The 20435-nt window shown below is 42.4% G+C and overlaps 1 protein-coding gene across 1 annotated transcript in view; it reads left to right on the top strand.

Annotated features, from left to right (window-relative positions):
* Positions 1-1396: 1396 nt before the first annotated feature.
* myo15b (myosin XVB) overlaps positions 1397-20435 on the top strand; it is a gene marked incomplete at its 5' end in the record, with an annotated part of 37994 nt that continues 18955 nt past the window's right edge. Inside the window, 28 exons of the mRNA XM_079492264.1 lie at positions 1397-1408; positions 1744-3783; positions 3997-4173; positions 5586-5650; positions 5894-5957; positions 6174-6283; positions 8255-8329; positions 8463-8556; positions 8771-8874; positions 9052-9115; positions 9255-9368; positions 9469-9630; positions 9783-9896; positions 9996-10054; positions 10229-10352; positions 10446-10541; positions 11201-11332; positions 11441-11566; positions 12402-12479; positions 12855-13006; positions 13282-13327; positions 13833-13957; positions 14366-14480; positions 14882-15057; positions 15233-15326; positions 19389-19451; positions 19665-19722; positions 19894-20018. Of these exons, the coding sequence (XP_079348390.1) occupies positions 1397-1408; positions 1744-3783; positions 3997-4173; positions 5586-5650; positions 5894-5957; positions 6174-6283; positions 8255-8329; positions 8463-8556; positions 8771-8874; positions 9052-9115; positions 9255-9368; positions 9469-9630; positions 9783-9896; positions 9996-10054; positions 10229-10352; positions 10446-10541; positions 11201-11332; positions 11441-11566; positions 12402-12479; positions 12855-13006; positions 13282-13327; positions 13833-13957; positions 14366-14480; positions 14882-15057; positions 15233-15326; positions 19389-19451; positions 19665-19722; positions 19894-20018 (4764 nt within the window). The remainder of the gene's footprint in view (positions 1409-1743; positions 3784-3996; positions 4174-5585; positions 5651-5893; positions 5958-6173; positions 6284-8254; positions 8330-8462; positions 8557-8770; positions 8875-9051; positions 9116-9254; positions 9369-9468; positions 9631-9782; positions 9897-9995; positions 10055-10228; positions 10353-10445; positions 10542-11200; positions 11333-11440; positions 11567-12401; positions 12480-12854; positions 13007-13281; positions 13328-13832; positions 13958-14365; positions 14481-14881; positions 15058-15232; positions 15327-19388; positions 19452-19664; positions 19723-19893; positions 20019-20435) is intronic.

The raw sequence follows: 20435 nt of genomic DNA on the forward strand, positions 1-20435 counted from the left end.
TAATAAAATCGTAATTTCCAGCATTCCAACACATACTGTACACTGATGGAATCTTTCTGTCCTACCGGAGGAGGCAAGGCAATGTGTTCTTTCGCCAAACCCTTTCTCTCTCCCATCAACACCTATTGTCAGTCACTCCACACACTGCCTCTCACCTTTCGTTCCATCCATTCACCAGCTGCCCATATGAAATGCTGAGCAGAGCTGTATGACCTGCCAAATGGAGGTAAATAATTCAGAAGGCACTTTGTGTGCTTGTGCACGTGTGTGTATGTGTTCACCTTTTTTGGGTGCATCATGCATGTGCATATTGTGTGTGTGTGTGTGTGGGGACAAACTACACACCCATCCTTTGATGGGTGCATATTGTATGTGTACTTGAATAACATTAGTGGGTGGGATATCAGCTCGTAGCTGTGCCCCAACCCTCAAGCGAAGCATCTATGTATGTGGTCAGTGACACCAGTTCTTGAGGACACATCGGAACACTTTTCAGACCCCCAGCCATGCCTGTGTTTCACCTGAGAAGACAGGTAAGCTGCACTAAACTCAGATGAGCTCTCTCGATGCTCTACCCCCAGCGTGTACTGCCTATAATAGAACTGCTTTTGGATGGATGTAAAGATGGCCAATCAATGCCACTTTGATTTGACCTAGAGATATAACTGTTTGGTGTTACAAAGGGAGAGGAGGAGTTTGTGTTTTTATCCGGCCAAGGAAATAACATGTTAAGAGCACTGAATTGTACTCGCATGTTGCTTATAAGCACCTGTGTTTTGGTTTGGTTTCATTGAATGAACACACATTTCTTTACATGGTGAAGATGGGTTACAGCCCAACATTATAACTAAGGCAGTCTAGAGGATTTGTCTATGGAGAATTAGGTCAGTAGTGGGTAAACAAACAAGGTCTGACCTGTCTAGTCTGAGAACAAGGATCAGGGTCAGCTAAATGTGTGAAACCTTGTCTAGGTGCTGACTGACTGACCCTAAGTACCTGGTTTCACTGAGCTTGAAGGACATGACATTCAATCAACCTGCTGCCCTCATAAAGTTTTTAAAATGAGTAATGGATCTTTCAAAGTGCTTCAAAAAATTTAATGTGACAGAGATTATGTGTAACATTTGTTTTAAAATAATTGAGTGATTTTAAATGTTTTTGCTTCATTTTTTTTTTTTTTTTTGCTTCATATTTCCAGACACTGAAGATCTAGCCATGTCTGCTGCCAAATCCTGTAGCAGAGCACATGGCACAGAACCCAAAACACAAGCTGGGAAAAAAGAAATTCAGCAACAGAAACATGGAACAAAGAATGTCTCAAAAGCACTTAAACCTTCTTCCAAAGTTCATTCTGGTAAACAAAAAAGTAGGGGGAATTCACCCATTCCGGATAAGGATGAAGCCAAAGGTAGGGGGGATTCACCCATTCCGGATAAGAAATATGAAGCCAAAGATAAGCCAAAGAATATATATATAAGAATAGATGAAGAAAATAATAACAAAAGAATAGTGCAAGAAAATAATCCACACAAAGAAACAGGGAAGCAATTGGCAAATGACCGAACTGTGCACCGCAAAGTACAACCTCATAGTACGAATAGCAATTCTTCAGAATATAAGAGAACCAAACTCCAACCAACCCCCAAAACCACTCCAACAAAGTCAAGGAGGGTCAATAGAACCCCAGCCAAGACTGTGAACAAGAGAAGTGGCAGGGTGACAGGGTCCTCAGAAACTGAGGAGGAGGAGGAAGAAGAGGAGAAATCTGAGAGTGATGCAGGAAGCTCTGCGGAGGAGCATGAAGAGGGTGAAAGTAAAGATGAGAAGGAGGAGGAGGAGCCGGCATGTAATGAGACTGCTGAGACGCAGGGGAGCAAGAACAGCAGCGAGGAGGAGGCTGAGGTGTCAGACACACAGGGAGACACAGAGAGAGGGATGGAAGAATCAGCGGCAGAGGAGGAATCGGTGAAAGAACTCTCAGATGAAGTTGTGACCAACAGTGAACCAGAGGAAGTACCTGCCACCACTGAAGAGGAAGAAGAGGAGGTCATAAGGTCAGAGGCAACTGCCAGTGACGGGAGTGGAGAAAAGGAGATAACTAAAGGAAAACAGTGTAGACGGTCTGCCACTGATAAAACCGGCGGAAATAGGCGACTCAGACATAGTGCAAGTTCCTCTGGGCCTGCTCAAGGGGGCAAACAAAAGATGTTTAAAAAAACAAAGGAAGATAAGCGAGCCGAGAAGGCTGAAAAACAAAGGGCCAAGGCGGAGAAAAAGGAGGCGGAAAAGGAAGCAAAGCAAAAAGCGAAGGAAGAAAAAAAGAACAAAAAGAAGTTGCAAAAAGAGGAAAAAGACTGCACTGTTCAAAAGGAGGTGCAGCCTCTGGGAACGGCCTCTCTAGCCAAGGTTGACACAGCAAAAGGGAAGGCCCAGCTGCTTCAGTTAGCCAACAAAACCAAGAATGTAAATGAAAAGAATGTGCCATTAGAAGATGTGGATGAAGAAGAACAGGATGCTACTCCCACGGCATCCAAAGCTGCCATAGGCCAGCGAATGATGCTTCTCAAAGTCAGAGGTAAAAGCCCCAAAGACAGCCCAGGGCCCGAACCAATGAAAGAGGAGCAACGGGATGCAGGAAGTCATGCCAAAGGCCGTGCCCAGAGTCTACTTCTGGGAAAGGCAAAGATGGCCTCTATTCAAAGTAGGACCAATAAGACATCAGAGAAGCCTGTTGAGGAAGCATCAGAGAGTGAGGCTGCAGATGGAGGGTCCAACAATCCCAAGGAAAGTCTGATAACACGAAGAAAAAGTGTAACAACACTTGGCCGGGTGTCCTGCTGGATGCAAAAGAAAATGCCAAAGGGCTTAAATATGAGGAAAAGGGTGTCAAATTGCGCCAGAGCCATTGGGATCTCCCACTGGCTCTCGCTCCGAGCCCATAAAAAGAAAGATGTGGGGAAAAGATCCAAGGGCAACTTCCTCAAGAACAGGTTGGCTATAAGAGTTGCCACAAAAAGTGACCAAAAAAGTGAAAGCAAGAAGAGCAAGGGCCCCTCTGAGAAGAGTGCTAAAGAAAGACCCATATCCCAGGGGAATGCAGAAGAGGAATTAGACGAGGCAGCTCCAGCTGCAGAGAAAGAGGCGGAAGCTAAATATGCTGTGGTGCTCCCCAGGATGAACAAACTGGGCCTAGGAAAGGTAGCCCAGAAAACCCAGGCAGCTTCTAGCTCAACAAGCAGCACCACCACCTCAGAACCCAAACCCCCGAAACTTGCAGGTGCCAGGCTCGTATTGCCGGTCAAACCGGACCTCGGACTCCTCAAAGCCGTCAAGAAACGCACGCCAGTGTTATCAACATCGGTTGGGGAAGCGGAAAGGAGTCCTGGGCCTACTGCCAGTGCAGTGGCACCGGGGGGATCGTCTGACACAGAGGATCGAGACAGGAAGACTGCCCTGCATAGTCAAAATGGTGTCAGCGTGCTCCAGGCTGCTAGGGGGAAATTGGGCACCTCCCACATCAACCTGACAAAGATGTCCCTCTCTGGGGGAGGGGTCAGCGGTGGAGCCAGAACACCAGAGCCAGAGAAGGAGCCTGTGCCTAGGATTCCCAGGTCCACTGACAAGCCCATTCAGAATGGTGAGCCAGGAAGGCCTGTGTCAGGGAGGAGGACCTTCTATGAGGAGGATGCAGACAGGGAGGTGGCCCACCTGATGGGTGACAGGGGACAATACACTGCACAGGTGCACTGGGCTGGGAATGCACGGATGAGTGGAGACCCTCAGGTAGGTATCAACCTAATAATCATTTATGTTTTTCTCTCATTCTGTGAAATGCCAGTAGATAAGTGAGATGTTTTTTTCGTGTTGTGTTAATTATACATTTATTTCCACCAGTGAAGAGCTTTCTAAAAATGAATTTGACACACAATTTAAATGTAAGTGCTTCAGTGATTTTATGACCACATTCTCCTCCTGGTTGTGTGTGTGGTGGTTCAGGACTGGCTGCGTGCTGAGCACCTGCTGCCCCACCAGACGGTGGAGAAGCTGACCAAAAGAACAGTGTATGACGACGAGGGCCAGGCCCAAACGGTCCCGGCCCACAACGGCAGAGGCCCATGGGAGTCAGAGGACCCTACCCAGGACATGCTGGAGAGTCGCCTCTACAGCACACAAGTACTGATGCTGCATGAGTTTATAGGCCTGTCACAATTATTACATAATCACCTAATTACATTGTTTGGAGAGAAAAAATATATAAAAAAACGATTAAATGTGTTTAAAACTAAGTGATTTCTTTGTATATTTAAGTTGTTTGTCATATCTGCCCTGTGCAATTTGTGATTACGAAGACTGAAAGGCAAACTGAAATACAAATTGTAACGTTCCAATGTTCAATGCAAGAAAACACAATTTAATCGTTAATCGCAATTATTTGTGTGACAATTAATCGTCAATTTAAAATTGTATGCATGAGAATGGACCTTGGATTGCACGTTCACCCTCTTAAAGCTGCTCCATCAGTTAAACGCTGTGAAAAAGTAATAAAAATGTAATCGTAAAAAGTAGGGATGCATGATATAATCTGTAGCATAATCTGAATCGGCCATATCGGCCATACAAATGCCATATCGGTATCGGAACGGCTTCAAAATAATCCAGATTATTTAATCGGTTTTCACCAGCAAAAAAGAAAATTCATCAATGAGTTCAATATAAATCAAAATAATTCCCAGTACCTCTAGTCTAGAACAAAAGCCAAATGATGTAAAATCTTAAGTAAAAATAAACGTTCTACATTACTCATCTCATTGAGTAGTCCTTCAGTTGTGAAAACAGACACTTGCAAAAGAGTATAGGCTATTTATTGATTGATTCAATACTTTATTAACAGGCTTTGGGCCAAGCCCTAGGGCCTAGGCTTGTTTCCATTGTGGTCCTCTGTATAATATCGGAATCGGTCAGAATCTGTATCGGCAGATATGACCCTGCAAATAATCGAAGATCGAATATCGGTCATAATTTTATAATCGTGCACCTCTAGTAAAAAATTACTCGAAGTTACGTACCATAGCAAAGTTTTGTTTTTCAAACCATTTTAATTGCAGGTGAACTCATTTATGGTGATGTCTACCGGTTTGAGTTTCAGCATATCATTATTTCTACATCATCACTTATGGCCAGTGTTTATTGAAGGCTAGAGGACATAAAGGACCGCTACTGGTTAATTTATTTCCCAGTACAAAAGAGCATACAACCCACTCTAGCATGCTGCTATGAGATGGCACTATATCAGCTATCACACTGCTCCACCACTGCAGGTGGATTGGTTACCTGCCTGGAAACGTTATGAGTGGACCATTTATCTCTAAGCTCTAACGGAGAAACATCAAGCTAAATGCAATGCTAAACGCACAAAGCGCTTTTTGCTGTAACTAAGCTTTACTTGTTTTTTTTTAGAAAGCTATAAATATTCCAATGTTAGCTAAACAGGAAAGTGAATAGGTAATGAGGGTGAACACACCATGTCCATTGTACCTCCTGCCTGGTTGTGTTCATCTTGTTTACTCTTGCCATTCCTCTCTCAGGTGAAGATGCCGGGGAGTGACAGAGCAGTGGAGGTGGACGAGGTAGAGGATCTCTCCCAACTTGAGTGAGTCATATGCACGCACGCACGCACGCACGCACGCACGCACGCACGCACGCACGCACGCACGCACGCACGCACGCACGCACGCACGCACGCACGCACGCACGCACGCACAAAATCATGTGTAAACAAAAACACACATGCATTGCACATGCTCATACACAGACAATATATAAACATATACAACAGTATAAACATAAACACAAATGTCTGACCACTGGTCCATCACTGTGCTCTGTCCTTTAGAGAAGTGTCCGAGAGTTCAGTGCTTCTGAATCTGAAGAAGAGGTTTCATCGAGACTGTATTTATGTCAGTTAAGTGTCCTCATCCTCATTGACTGCTTACCTCATCCTGTGACATTCCTTCAATAAAAACGATGTCCTCGCCCTTTTCCCTGATAAAATGACTATTACCATCTGTTATCTGTTGCAGATCCCTTGAGATCTGTTGTACATGTGCCAATATGTTGCGCCAACATCCCTGTTGACTGGCTGTATCACATTCCCCTTCTCCTGTCCCTCTCAGACATACATAGGGAACATGTTGATGTCGGTGAACCCCTTCAAGCCTCTGGGTATCTACACAGAGGATCTGAGACAGCGCTACCAAGGCAAAGAGCAGCAGCGCAACCCACCGTGAGCATAAGTCCTTCTCTCTGTTATAAGCTGTGAAGTGTCTTAGCTGCTGGACATGGCTACACTGAAGAATGAATGCTTTCTCTTTAAAAGTGCCAGGGGGTGGACACCAGTTTTGGTCCTGGGTGCCACTGTTCCCATTATAAATAAAAGAAAGAAAATGTAATTATATTGTGCATGTCATGTGCATGTCATCACCTGCACACCAGATTAGAGGAATTTTCAAAATATGGATTAAAAAAAAAAAAACAGTGCATGGTTAGATTCATCTCGTCATCTCGTCGGTGGCACTTAAACAGTTAAGATTGATTTAGAGGGGGGAATTGGGTGCAAGGCTGAGATCTTTGGTTGTAGTGACATACAAGTTCCTAATGTATCTGCGTTCCTGTCTAATCTTTTGAGATGAAGCCTTTTCTAGGTGCAGCCAAAAAAATTAAAATAAATAAAACGGTTATAGACTACAACCAAATATGAAAACTAAAAGTTCCTATGTCATGCTCTAATTAATGATTGCTTTGTGTTGTGTCCAGGAGGACTATACAAGGGTGACAATTTAGGATGGGAAAGGGGCTGGGTTGTAGGGCAGGGGTGAGTGATGGGAGACATATTTTTCTTCCCGTTTTATTTCTTTCTTTATTTTTATTTGTATCCACTCAATGTTGCACTACTACAAAAATACACTTTAAAAGTGCTGTAATTTATGTTTTATTAAAACAAAAACTTCTTAGTTAAAAACTTAAAGCTCTATATTCCGATATATCATTGCATTAGCAATAATATCTGGCCCGGCAAATTAATTTAATTTACGACATCTGTTTCGCATGCCTTGAACAATGCAAATTTCTCTCTGTATCTAAGAAGAGACCTTGAACAATTTGACTGTCTTTATCTGTCTGTCTCCAGATAAAAGTAACTAAAAAGCGCCACATTCAAGGATGTTCCCTGCACAAAATGATTACATTTCTATACAATGTGATTACACACACATCTATCAGTATAGTTATACCACACAAATCGGAAACGTTTATAGCATTATAGCCTGGCTATTATTGTATATCAAGTGGTCTGTTGTAAGTTCCAGACAGTTCTTAAATGAGTCAGTGGATGTTGTTCTGGCCTGCCATCTAATGGCTTAGAAACAAATTGTCCTGAGGTCACTTGCGGACCTCTCTGTGTCTCCACTCTCCAGCAATTCAATAAACAGAAAATACATTTCCGGCTCTCAATTTGTTTAGAGAACCAATTCATCAGTTTCAAATTTATAGTGCCCCAGTTCCATTTTTGTCTGCTCATATTTTTTTTTCACAACTTCCAATTGTGCACTTGTTTATCCTGTATCCTGAGTTCTCTCTCATGATTGGATTAAATTGGTATCTGATATTTTCTTTTTAATAAAGAGTTTAATTGGCAGTGTTTTTTAATGGAGCTTAACAAGATTTTACAAAATAAAGAACTGAAGGTCAATATACACACCCATATTAATATATTATATATTAAGTTAAAATTAGAATAACAGCATTATTAGCATACCAACATCAACATTTACTTGTTAGCTTTGCAACATGAGTGTGCAGCATGAATTAACTAGAAAATAAATTGTACTGATCATAAATTAACTAGAAAGAAATCACTGAGCATGAAATAACTAGAAGGAAAGAAAATCACTGCAAATAGGTACATTATACATTTCATATTCTATCAACAATCAGTGAATTTACATTATACTCATTTACACATGTTTATCCACCTATGGAAGCTCAGTGGAAACCTGCAGTCAAAGTCAAAGACCTTTAGCAATGCCCATTGCCTGACCAACTGACCAATAATCTCTAGCCAAATACCTCCATCTTGCCTGCCTGAAGAAACAATGGCGAATTACAATAGCAATGTTAACTTAGATTCCAAAAGTCTCTCCTACCGCTATTGCCATTACTATTGTGGGTGTTTCACTTTAAGTTTTTTCTTCTACAGTCATGTGTATGCCATGGCTGATGCAGCCTTCAACCATTCACAGAACTCCACTGAAGAACATTGCATTGTTGTAAGGTATTGTGTTTGTGGAGAATCCATCCATCCATCCTATTTTCATTTAAAAAATGTTCTTGAAACATATTCTTGTGCCATATGGTTGTTGTAGGTCTCTATGTTCAGGCTGATATAAATCAGGCTTTCTTTGCAGTGGTCAGAGTGGTTCAGGGAAGACTGAAGCTACCAAGCTGATCGTTCACTACCTCAGCTCCATGTACCAGGGCAGAAATGACAACCTGCGACAGGTACACTTACAGTATGGGACAGCTCCTTATAAGTATAACACCTCTTAATCCCCACACAATTCCCAAACCAAGTATTATAATGCATTAGAGATTATCTTTATTTTTAAATGTTCTTGAATATTGTTACCACCTTTATTTGTCCTTTTCTGTCTGTCTATCTGTCTGTCCGTCCGTCCGTCCGTCCGTCTGTCTGTCTGTCTGTCCACTCTACTAGCCCATGGAGGTTCTTCCTATACTGGACAGTTTTGGAAATGCCAAGACCATCCTGAACAACAACTCCAGCCGCTTTGGCAAATTCCTCCATGTCCACATTCTCCAGTAAGTCCACCCACACTCCCCTATCCTATGCCTTTGTGTATTTTGTTATATTTCACCTGTTTATTGATGTAGAATAGATTACATTTGATCCTTTAGTCTCTCCCTTTGAAGACATTGGTTGTGGTTGTATTATGTGCGGACTGAGTGTCTCCTCCTGTCTTGTCATTGGTCAACTAGTGGGGTCGTTGTAGGGACCTCACTGTCAAAATATCTCCTTGAGAAGTCCAGGGTTGTCTTTCAGGTAAAGACATCGAGTGAGGTGTGCAGTGTCCTCAAAATAGCTATTGTGGATGAAATGCTGTGCATGAAGTGATGCGGGAAGTTGGTATGGAATCAACCGATGACGCTAACTAGGCCTTGTCTCTCTTTTTTCTTTGTAGGCCAAAGAGGAGAGAAACTACCATGTGTTCTATGAACTGCTGGCTGGTATGAACGAGTGGGATAAACAGGAACTCTATTTGCAGGGAGCAGAGACCTACTACTACCTCAACCAGGTTTCTCTTTGCTTGCTTCCTCTTCTTTTCTTCATCGCCGTATTTTCTCCCCTCTCTCTTGCAAAGGATCTCTCACAATGTGCATTGTTGTCTCTGTCAGGGTGGTGCCTGTGAGTTAAAGGGGAAGCAGGATAAGCAAGACTTCCAGCTCTTGGTCCAATGTTTTGAGACAATAGGTCTCCACGCCGACCAAATTTCCACCATCTGGGCCATCCTGTCTGCCATCCTCCAGCTAGGCAACATCTGCTTCAGTTCATACGAGGTGTGTGTATACATATACATAGCGTGTGTGTGTGTGTGTGTGTGTGTGTGTGTGTGTGTGTGTGTGTGTGTGTGTGTGTGTGTGTGTGTGTGTGTGTGTGTGTGTGTGCACGCGTGTGTGTGCACAAAATAAACCAGTGTCATCGTTTTCAGAGTGAGTCGTTTGAGGTCGCTCGTATCTTCAGCGAGGCTGAGGCCAGGAGAGTTGGCTCCTTGCTGCAGATCTCCTCAGAGGCTCTGCAGACAGTCATCACACACCGTGTCACAGTCAGTTGCTCTCTCCTATAGACCTACTGTATACAGTACATTTTCCCTAGCCAACAGCCCTGTTTCTCCCTATGTGCTGATCCTCGTTCTGTTCCATAGGAGACTACTTATGACAGGATCTACTGCCCTCTGTCTGTGGAAAGTGCCATAGAATCCAGGTATGAACAAATTGTGGCAAAAACTAGACTCATCATTTGCTCGTCTAGTGATTATTCCTGGAAAAAGAAGAAGAAAAGAAGTGGAGAGCCTTAATGTTTTGTGGAACAGCTACATTTAAAAACAAATGTCTCATGACTTTCCTCACTGAAAAGCTTCTCTCCATTTCCCTGCAGAGATGCCATTGCCAAGGCCCTGTATTCCGTGCTGTTTGACTGGCTATTAGAACAGATCAATGATTGGCTGAGCCCTACGGAGATGGACAGCACAGTGGGAATAGTGGACATATATGGCTTTGAGGTTGGTACCTTGTCTGAGATGAAATACTCTACATCTCCGTCTGAAATATAAAGTGTGAATCATGGCATTTCATCTCTGGTGTTGTTGTTGTAGGACCTCGGAGTAAACAGCTTTGAGCAGTTTTGCATCAATTTTGCCAACGAGCAGCTGCAGCACTTTGTCAACTTGGCCGTGATCTCTCAAGAGCAGGTCAGTGAAACGGAGTCAACCTCTATCTACTGACCTCCAGGCATCTTACATCACTGTTTGTTTCCCAGACACTGGGTCGGGACCCATTTGTGAGTCGCGGACAAATGTTTATTGGTCGCATGTTTTTTTTTGCATTGCTTTCCGAAATTACGTCACGTGGCAGCCAAGTCTATGGACTTTTAATGTTTGTTTAGGGTACCGGTAGTTATAATGTCATCTTTTGTCAGCCAAGTCTATGGACTTGGTATGTTTAGGGCAGTAAATAACAGTGTTAGACGTCATCTCGCTGATATAAATACATCTTGTCTTGTAATACGTATATAATATGTATTATTTACGTTACGTTTTTCACAGACATGAGAGCATCAACCTCACTTCAATGACAAAAGATAGCAGGAAAATAGCATGGGCTAATGGGCTAATTTCACTACTTTGGGTCCCGGCCCGGGGACCATTAAATTAAATTCCCATTGACAATGCATGGAGACTTTTACGTCATAGACATAGTGTCTGAGCAAATAGGCAAAGTGTCTATTTTACGTCATCATGATGATGTACGATGATAAGAGCGCCCCTCACTTCACACAGGTGTGATTTAAAAATAATAATAATATAAAGTAATGTATACAAATAACCTTGTGTGTGTGTGTTCTGTCCAGGAGGAGTACAGTGCAGAGCAGATCCAGTGGTATCCTATGGCGCTCCAGAACTATCACTCATGTTTGGACATAATCTCCGCCAAGCCACATGGCATCCTCCGCATACTGGATGACCAGACCTGTCTCCCACAGGTACAGTACATGCAGACATACCCCCCACACATATACACACTCATGGACAAACTGAAAATGTACATGTCATTTTAACTCTCTCTCTCTCTCTCTGTCTCTCTCCAACAGTCCACTGACCACACCTTCCTTCAGAAGTGCCACTATCACCATGGTAACAGCCCCTACTATGCCAAACCAAAGATTCCACTGCCAGTCTTCACTCTTTATCACTATGCCGGTTCTGTCACCTATCAGGTATGACGACACGCTGATATCAACCCATTAAGACCTGAGCTGAGACCGATTCTACAAACGCCTTCTAAATCACTAGTTCTCAGACCGTTTCATGTCAAGGACTCCCAAAATGATATTTATTTGGCCGGAATCCCCATCTGAAAAATGTTTTGTGCCAGGGACCCTCAGAAGAGAAGATTTGTGCAAAAAAAAAGACACTTATGTGAAGTGAGGGGGGCCTTTGGGGGCATGCACAACCACATGACGTCACGGGGGGCATGAATAAGACAAAACATAAAAAGTCCATAGACTTGGCTGCCACAGGACATCATGAAGGGCACATTCAAAACCCGGCTAGACCATCAAGCTCACAACATGTCGTGAGTTTTTGTCCAGCTTGTTGTCAAGCTTGGACATCTATTATGTCCAGGATAGAACATCTTCAATAATATTAGAATATTTGTGAACAACATGAATGAATATTATTTGGGGGTCCCTGGTAGAAAATATTTTCAGATGGGGGTCAAATAGCCAAATGGCCAAATAGATATGAATTTGGTCTTTGAGGTGACCATGTTTGAGAATCACTGGTGCGCCTGATGTAGCTCTATAGTGACCCCTCCTGGTTGGTCAGGGCACCTGTTCACCACTGCAACAAGGATGGAATCTGGGGAAGATAGTGAAACTCCTTTCCTAGATAGTGAAAGCCCTTGCTGTCAGTGTCAGGTGGGAAGAAGCAGCTATAATGACCCCATGTGTATCCGAGGAGGCATGCAGTTGTCTCTACACCCTCTCCAGGTCAACATTAGGGGGCTTGGCAGCAACAAAGTCTGCATAAAAATCTCTCTGCCCCCAGGTCCATAATTTCATAAACAAGAACCATGACCATTTCCGTGCAGAGGTGTTGGAGTTGTTCGCCAGGAGCAGGCTGAAGGTGAAAGAAAAAAAACAACACAACCTACCCACACATTGTTAGTGTTCCCTAAATATGATGGACATGATACTCAGAGAACAGTGCTGCCAGCTACTGCTACTGTACTTTAGTTAGTCACTCACTGAATATCGTATCGTATCGTTGCCTTGTACGGCATGTCCAAAACAGTTACTTTTCCCATAATGGAATGATTTTTTATTTATTATTTTGAACTTGTAGATTGGCAATTTTTGCTACTTTTATGTGACAATGTACTTTCCCGAAGTAAGGCATTCATTTACAAGAAAAAGAAACATAAAAGGTGAAATATGCAGATCCAAGATTTCTGCCCAAGCCCTATGTTGCTAATTGGTTCATTCACCGGCTGTGTCCCAGATGGTCTCCGAGCTGTTCCAGAAGGTTCAGGACGCCTACATTCAGCAGAGGGAGCTGGGTGGTAGGAGAGGAAAGGGCCTCCGTCACCAGCCTTGGACCGTCTCCTCACATTTCCAACAGTCGCTCGCTGAACTCATAACACGCCTGGAAAGGTACATGGATGGATCAGCATGCAATGACTCACTCCCACTCCCATCATCAAATGCAGTTTCACTTTTACTCTTGAGGAAGTTGAGGGGGGATATTAAACCTGCTGAAAATGTAAAACAAGATAATTAATGAACCCTAGCATTCATGTTCTTCTGAATTTGGACAGAGGTGAACATTTGGTGAAAATAGACGAACATAATGCTTTTTTTAATATGGCTGTTTTATTTTAGAATGAACCTGTGTTTCTTTCTTCATTTTGTTCCCTCTGTGCCTCTAGGTGTAAAACCACGTTTGTCCGTTGCGTCAAGCCAAACTACGTAAAGGTAAAGTATTTGTCACACGGACGTTAACCTGTAAGGTTACATTTGGAAATAACTATTCAGTCAAACATGTTTGACCTGCATGGGGGCCTGTCACAATAATTACATAATCACCTGTTTTTCATAATAGAATCATTTCCATTAATTTGAATAAATTAATGTGTTGAAACATTTTCATTGGAAAAAAAAATACATTTGTTCTCCAGGCTGCACGCCTTGTGATGCGTCACATTGAGCTTTTAGATTTAAAAAAATTGTTACAGTGTGTGTGTGTGTGTGTGTGTGTGTGTGTGTGTGTGTGTGTGTAATCTCCGCCAAGCCACATGGCATCCTCCGCATACTGGATGACCAGACCTGTCACATTGAGCTTTTAGATTTAAAAAAATGGTTACAGTGTGTGTGTGTGTGTGTGTGTGTGTGTGTGTGTGTGTGTGTGTGTGTGTGTGTGTGTGTGTGTGTGTGTGTGTGTGTGTGACTGTGTGTGTGTGTGTGTGTGCGCTTACATCAGCTCCCTGGCATCTTCGATGTGGATTATGTGCTGGACCAGCTGAGGCATGCTGGAATGCTGGAGACAATTCACATCAGGAAAGAGGGATACCCTGTCCGTCTCCTATACTCCTACTTCATGGAGAGGTGCTGAGCAGCACACACGCACGCATACTCACACGCATGTAAACACACACAGTACAAATCATCTGTATTCATTTATTTCCAGAGAGTGTAACATTTTAATTAAGTACCTGGTTTAATCTCCCTTCACGTCTATATTCTCTATTCACTTTTTCCATTAACGTCTGACATCGTTTTCCAGCTGTGTCTGACAACGTCTTTTCGTCGTTGACCGGCTGCCTGACTTACACGACAATTACACGACAATTACACGACAATTAACGATAATTTATCTCGGTGGCATGACCTGACGTGGCAAATTGTGAACTTGGATCAGGTTTCCGCTTCATGTGATGTTGGCTGCTCAAATGTCCTCTATTCTGCACCCCCCCCCCCCCCCCCCCCCCCCCCCCGCCCTCCTCTGTGTGTCAGGTATGGAGTACTGTTGGCGCAGCGCTCCACCCAGGCTACAGACAGGGACCAGACGGTGTCTCTGTTGCGGATGATGGAGGCGGAGGATGGACAGTATCAGCTGGGACTCACCAAGGTATCATCCACGTGAGCTTGTAGATCGGCTATTTTCAAATGGCCGAAATGGATATAGGGCTGAAGTGTTCTGTGATAATAATAAAATGAGGTTTAATTTTCCACTCTCAAGAGTTAAAGATCTATAAGGGTCCATTTGGTTACCAACTCTCCATCATTTAGCTAGGGGCCACCTGGAACCCCCTCAGGGGCGGCGGTGGCTCAGGGTTAGAGTGACTGGATAGCAACCGCAAGGTTCCCAGTTCGAACCCGGGCTCCCCCAGAGTTATTGTCGAAGTGTCCTTGAGCAAGACTCTGAACCTGGATAAAGGCGCTATATAAATGCAACATTTACCATTTACCGACCATTGGTGGTTACACTGCTGCCTGTGTGCATGTGTTTTGTTTTGTGTGTTTTACCAGGTGTTCATGAAGGAGCTTCTGTACCAGCGTGTGGACGACAAATGGAGCAGCACACAGACCTGGGCAGCCGTCACCATCCAGCGCAACATCAGGGGCTTCATCTGCAGGAGGAACTTCAGGTTCTTCAAGCAGAAGGCCATCGTCATCCAGAGCCACATACGAGGACACCAGGCCAGGTAGGCAAGCCCAAGGGAGCATGACTGTGACTGTATGTGCACGAGAAGAGGTGATGAAGCACAGTAACACATGTCAAGAGAGAGAGTCAGGTTTCATCTGAAATGAGGTCACTGTCTGAGTGAGCAGTGACGTTCAATATGTTCCTAGGTGACCGATGCCCCCTGTCTTCTGCAGGAAGTACTACAAGCGCTTGAGGCAGTCCATTACTCAGTTTTGGGCGGTCATGATGATAACGAGGAACACCATCAACAGACGTCACTGGAGGAAGGTACATATGCACGCACACATAAACAAACACCAAATGGGAGAAAGAGAGATAATAGCGAGACTGAAAGACACAGTCACAGATCCTGACTTGGTTTCTTGGCAACCATTTTGTTTAGTGACTTTATAGTACTATAAATCCCTGCCCTGGCCTCTCTTGTGCAATAAAAGCAGCGTTGGAAGAACTACAGTATATTGAAGATGTAACTTGAAAATTACACCCATCCCTGTTATCCACACCCTAAAAACCCACCTCCTACGTGTATTGTATTGTTAGATCTCTCCTTCGATGTGTTTGTCACCCACAGTGCTAGCTTACATATATCCAGTTGTATTAACAAGTCTTGTTCTCTTTTATGCCAGGCAGACTTTGAACTTTGCCATTGTTGTCAGTGGGACTGTTTATAATGTTAAAAGTGATCCATTTGTTTGGTTGGACGAAGGTGTTGATGTTGAATGTATTGAATTCCACACCCTTTTTGTGATGCTGTGAGGTTTAGAAATTATTTCTTGGTGCCACAAGTTGGGTTGACATACTGTACACCTTCGGGTGTCACAAGTCTAAAGGTCGGCAACAAGCCATTCAATGCATTTGTCACAGTGGCCACATGTACGAGTGTTGCTCGTACATGTGCTATACAATCATCTTTATCTACAGGATGTATGTACAGATCATAAAGAATGATGTTGTTAACTCTGTAAGGAAGAGTTTTTAATTAAAGCTCTTGATTGAAAGCGGTTGAAATGTTCCTCATGCCACGTCCTATTCTGACAGTGAAATCAAGCTATTTTGAATTGATTATTTTAAAAGAAATCGATTTGAAGTTTTTCTTGTCAATTTGTAGATAAAAAAGTTACAGGAGTGCATATGGTGTTTGATGTGAACTTTAAGCCTATCATATAAAAACAAGAATTATTTTTTAGCCAACATCATTGACTGTCTTCCTTCCTATGTTCAAAGACTTCTTGATAAACAAAGCCTTTCAGTTGCTCGTCACACACAGTTTTGGGCGTGAGCGGAGTAACAGTCCATTATTAGACACATCCTCCTGAAATCTGTAACACCACCCTCTACGTCTCATTTCCCATAATCATCATCCTTTATCTGTTTGGTCAACACATTCTGCTACACATTAAGCCACACCTACAGGGTACAGTACAGGGCACGCACGCACACGCGCACACGTGCACGACACGCACACATGCACACATACATGTTTGTATTACGATTCTTCTGAAAACATCCACATTTTAGGATGGCAATTTTATAAATGGCTTTTTCACATTTTCGACCCCAACCCTGAAGCTGAAAATAGCCGATCTACAAGCTCATAACACGTCGCAGCACGACAAATAGATCTGGCATAATAATTCTGTCCCTAATCAACTTGAACCTTTTCCTAATTACAAACGTAACTGTAAAAATATTTTTTGCATCATAAAGGAACCATTCATATTTATCAGATTCTACTATAATTATGGGGACATTTGGCCCTCACAAATATAATAATAATAATAATAAAACTTTATTTATATAGCACTTTTTTAAACCAAGTTACAAAGTGCTTGAACAATCAAAACAATATGAAATATCAAACAAGCAACAATAATGTAATAACAAAATAATAATAGTGAAAATACAAATAAGCAATAATACCGGAAATGACTTAAGGAGATAAAAAGGCCAACCTGTATAGATGTGTTTTAAGAGAGATTTAAAACTCGTTAAGGAACTAATACAAGGAACTAATACAAGTGTATACCCACACACACACACACACACACACACACACACACACACACACACACACACACACACACACACACACATGCACGCGCACTTCTGTGCACACCTTCAACCACACTCTGTCTCGGACTTCAACCCCTGTTACTGAAATTAGAGGCGGCAGGGCATCTCTCCTTCCGTCTACTGAAACCTTTCCTCTCAGACTTAGTTCCAACCCAGATGCACTGACAGGTAGGCCTTCTCATTCTGCTGAACATTTTGCGTTAGCTTTGTAGCAAAGATGTTATTACTTCACCATTGTTGAATCAGTCTGGTGTGGAACCCATTGCAGAATGAATGATTGTCAAGGGAGATGCATTTCAGTGTTAGATTTCAAAACAGCATAGAGTCAGGTTATGTTTCTTGACCTGTGCTTGTCTGGCGTTCTCGCCTTCTTCTCTTTTTAACTGGCTCTGGGCTAAATAGAATGTTATATGTTGGATCTGTGTATTATTTTGTGTTTCCATCCCACGGTGTCATTTATTGTGTGTTTTATTACCGGCACAGCAATTGGGAGTTATTGTTTTATTATAGGGTTGGACTATGGACAGTGTTGTTGTCAATCTGCTGCTCACTGAGAGCAAAGACTATTGAAGTTTAAGTTACTTCATATTATGATTCAAAGCTCTTGCCTACTATGAATATTATTTTTAAATTAGTGGTTGAATTCTCACAGTAAAGATTTCGTACAGTATAAACACAATTTATACTGAGACATATATTGTTTTATATTTATAGTGTCCTTTTATGATGAATTCCTGTTCTGTTCTTTGGCTATATAGAAGTGTCTATTTGTACGTCTCTAAATGTTTTGATGAATTGAACAAGGGGGACCCTCTTGTAAACAAGTGTAATGCTTTATTGGGTCGTCCACTCACAGATGTATTGCGTATTTGTATTTAGTTGTGCTTGAAATGTACTGTAATTCTGCAAACATAAACGTAAATATTTCAATCAATCAATCAATCAATGTTGAACTCTTATATTATGCTTTATGATGATGATTAGTCATCTTATATTTGATTTAAGATAAATGCACTTTAAATCCTTTCAGGAAGTGGTGAGGTTGGGCATGGCCTACTGTGTCCTCTTTGTTTGCACTAACCCCATTTCCTGAAAGTTGTCATCATGTCATCATCATTATGTACTGTTAATATAATACCAATCACCAACCAATCACCCACTTCGGGTGTTGGCCTGATTGAGGACACTCCCTAATCCCTTGTCCCAATCTTTATAAATATCTGGTGTAACTCCTTATGTCATAGACATACCTGAAGAAGGCAACTTGTTGCCGAAACGTTGGAAAAATAAAAATGTGTTGGCATCGTGACTACGAGCTGTGCGGCCTCTCTCCTTTCTCAGTCAATATAATATGACATAATATAATATGAAAGGATTATATCGATATGTGGACAAAATTACCTGACGATCAACAGTAAAACATTTCACCGTCCAAAATGTCAAATTGCTGATGAAGATCTAGTGAGATTGAAACATTAATCAGCCATAAGAAACTGTTGAGCTGCCTGAGAACCAGTGTGCAGATACAATGTTTACATCAACTGTTATGTGCTTAGCTCACACCAATTTGTGTCCTGCAGTGTCCACTTTATCTTGCAATGTGAAGCATCACCAGCTCTAAATTGCTGTATGTAAAGGAAACCTTATTTCCAAGCTGTAAACCTCCTGATAAAAGGCACTCTTTCTGGACTCTTGTAACTGTGACCAGTACTGGAGGTGGGGCCACGAGCACCTGGGTGGCACAGGCCTATATAACAAGATGTGTTGCTAAGAATAGCATTCCTGATGTAGAAATGAAGGAGTGCTGAGTGTTTGCTTGTGGTCCCAGAATAAAAGAAGCTCACTCACCTGAGAGTGTTTACAGTGTACAGTATAATAAGAGTTTATTAATTACTGGACCACAGGAAAGGTAAAACTCTAAATTCTGAAGCTGTGGATAATTATGGATTCTGATTTGTTTCTCTGTGATATTGTGTATTCTTTTGTCAGATTGTAGTGTTCTATTAAACCAGAATTCCTAGTACCTGCGGATTAATCTCTTGTATGAACATCCGACAAGTTAGATAAGAGCACTATGATTGACAAGATGATAGACTGGCCAAGCAGTGTGATTGATCGACTCACCAAGGAGTGTGTGTGATTGATCGACTCACCAAGGAGTGTGTGTGATTGATCAACTCACCAAGGAGTGTGTGTGATTGATCGACTCACCAAGGAGTGTGTGTGATTGATCGACTGACCTGCTTTCACTTCCAGGAAAACAAAGAGCAAAACAAACTAAAGGCTGCCACCAAGGCTGAGTCTGTCTCCCCTGGAATGGTAAGTTTGATTATTAATCTGACACTGATTCCATATGATAAAAACATCTATTCAACAACATACAGTTCTTCTACTATAGTAGTTCTTTAGAAACAAGCCCATTCCAGGGGCAACTGTGTTGGGACAGGAGGAATTCTACTTCCTTCTGTAATTGCTCCATGTGATAATTAATAACCATACTCCAATATTTACCTGATGTTTTTTTCCTGCTAGGATGTGGGGATGCTGGAGATCCCGGCGGAGTTATCAGCCAGACTTCGCAGTGCGGAAGGTCAGCATTCCCCCCACACACACACACACACACACACACACACACACACATGCGCACACACGCACACACGCACATCACATGAAATGTATGAATACTATGGTAGTCCATCACTGTCCAAAATATGCCATTGAGTCGTCGGTGTGTTATTGTTGTTCTTTGTGTCTCCACCAGGGCGGCAGCATGCTTCAGGGGTCACAGAGGTAGCGCCCCCTCAGGTGAAGGCGGAACACCAACTCTCCTTGCCAAAGGATATAGATAGATACCCATTCTCTCGCTATGCCAAATACATACTGAAGGTAAGCTACACTGGTATCCCCACAACACACTGTATACCTACTGTTGTACACATGTATAATACTTTTAATTAAAATATGCTGACACTTTTGGTAGACGCTTGCCCAGATTCCTATACTCCCTGATAAATGAGACGATTAATTGAAATGGTGGACAAAGTATATGCTCAAGTAAATACTCAAGTATTCAAAGGTACAAGTTCGGCCTGGCATAGGGAAAAGGGACCTTGCAGATCGTCTATTTCCACTATACTTGAAATAGGGCTTAATTCATAATATATTTTTCCCACTCCCACTAAGTTTGGGTCCCTTGAGTCCCTTCCTAGAAATGTATTGGAGTCAAAAGTACAATGTTTCTAATTCTAAAGGTCAAGTAAAGGTACTTTATTTACTGTCTCCACCACTGATGAGTTGTGTCTT

This window comes from Electrona antarctica (assembly GCF_951216825.1).
Source record: "Electrona antarctica genome assembly, chromosome: 22".
Taxonomy (NCBI): domain Eukaryota; kingdom Metazoa; phylum Chordata; class Actinopteri; order Myctophiformes; family Myctophidae; genus Electrona; species Electrona antarctica.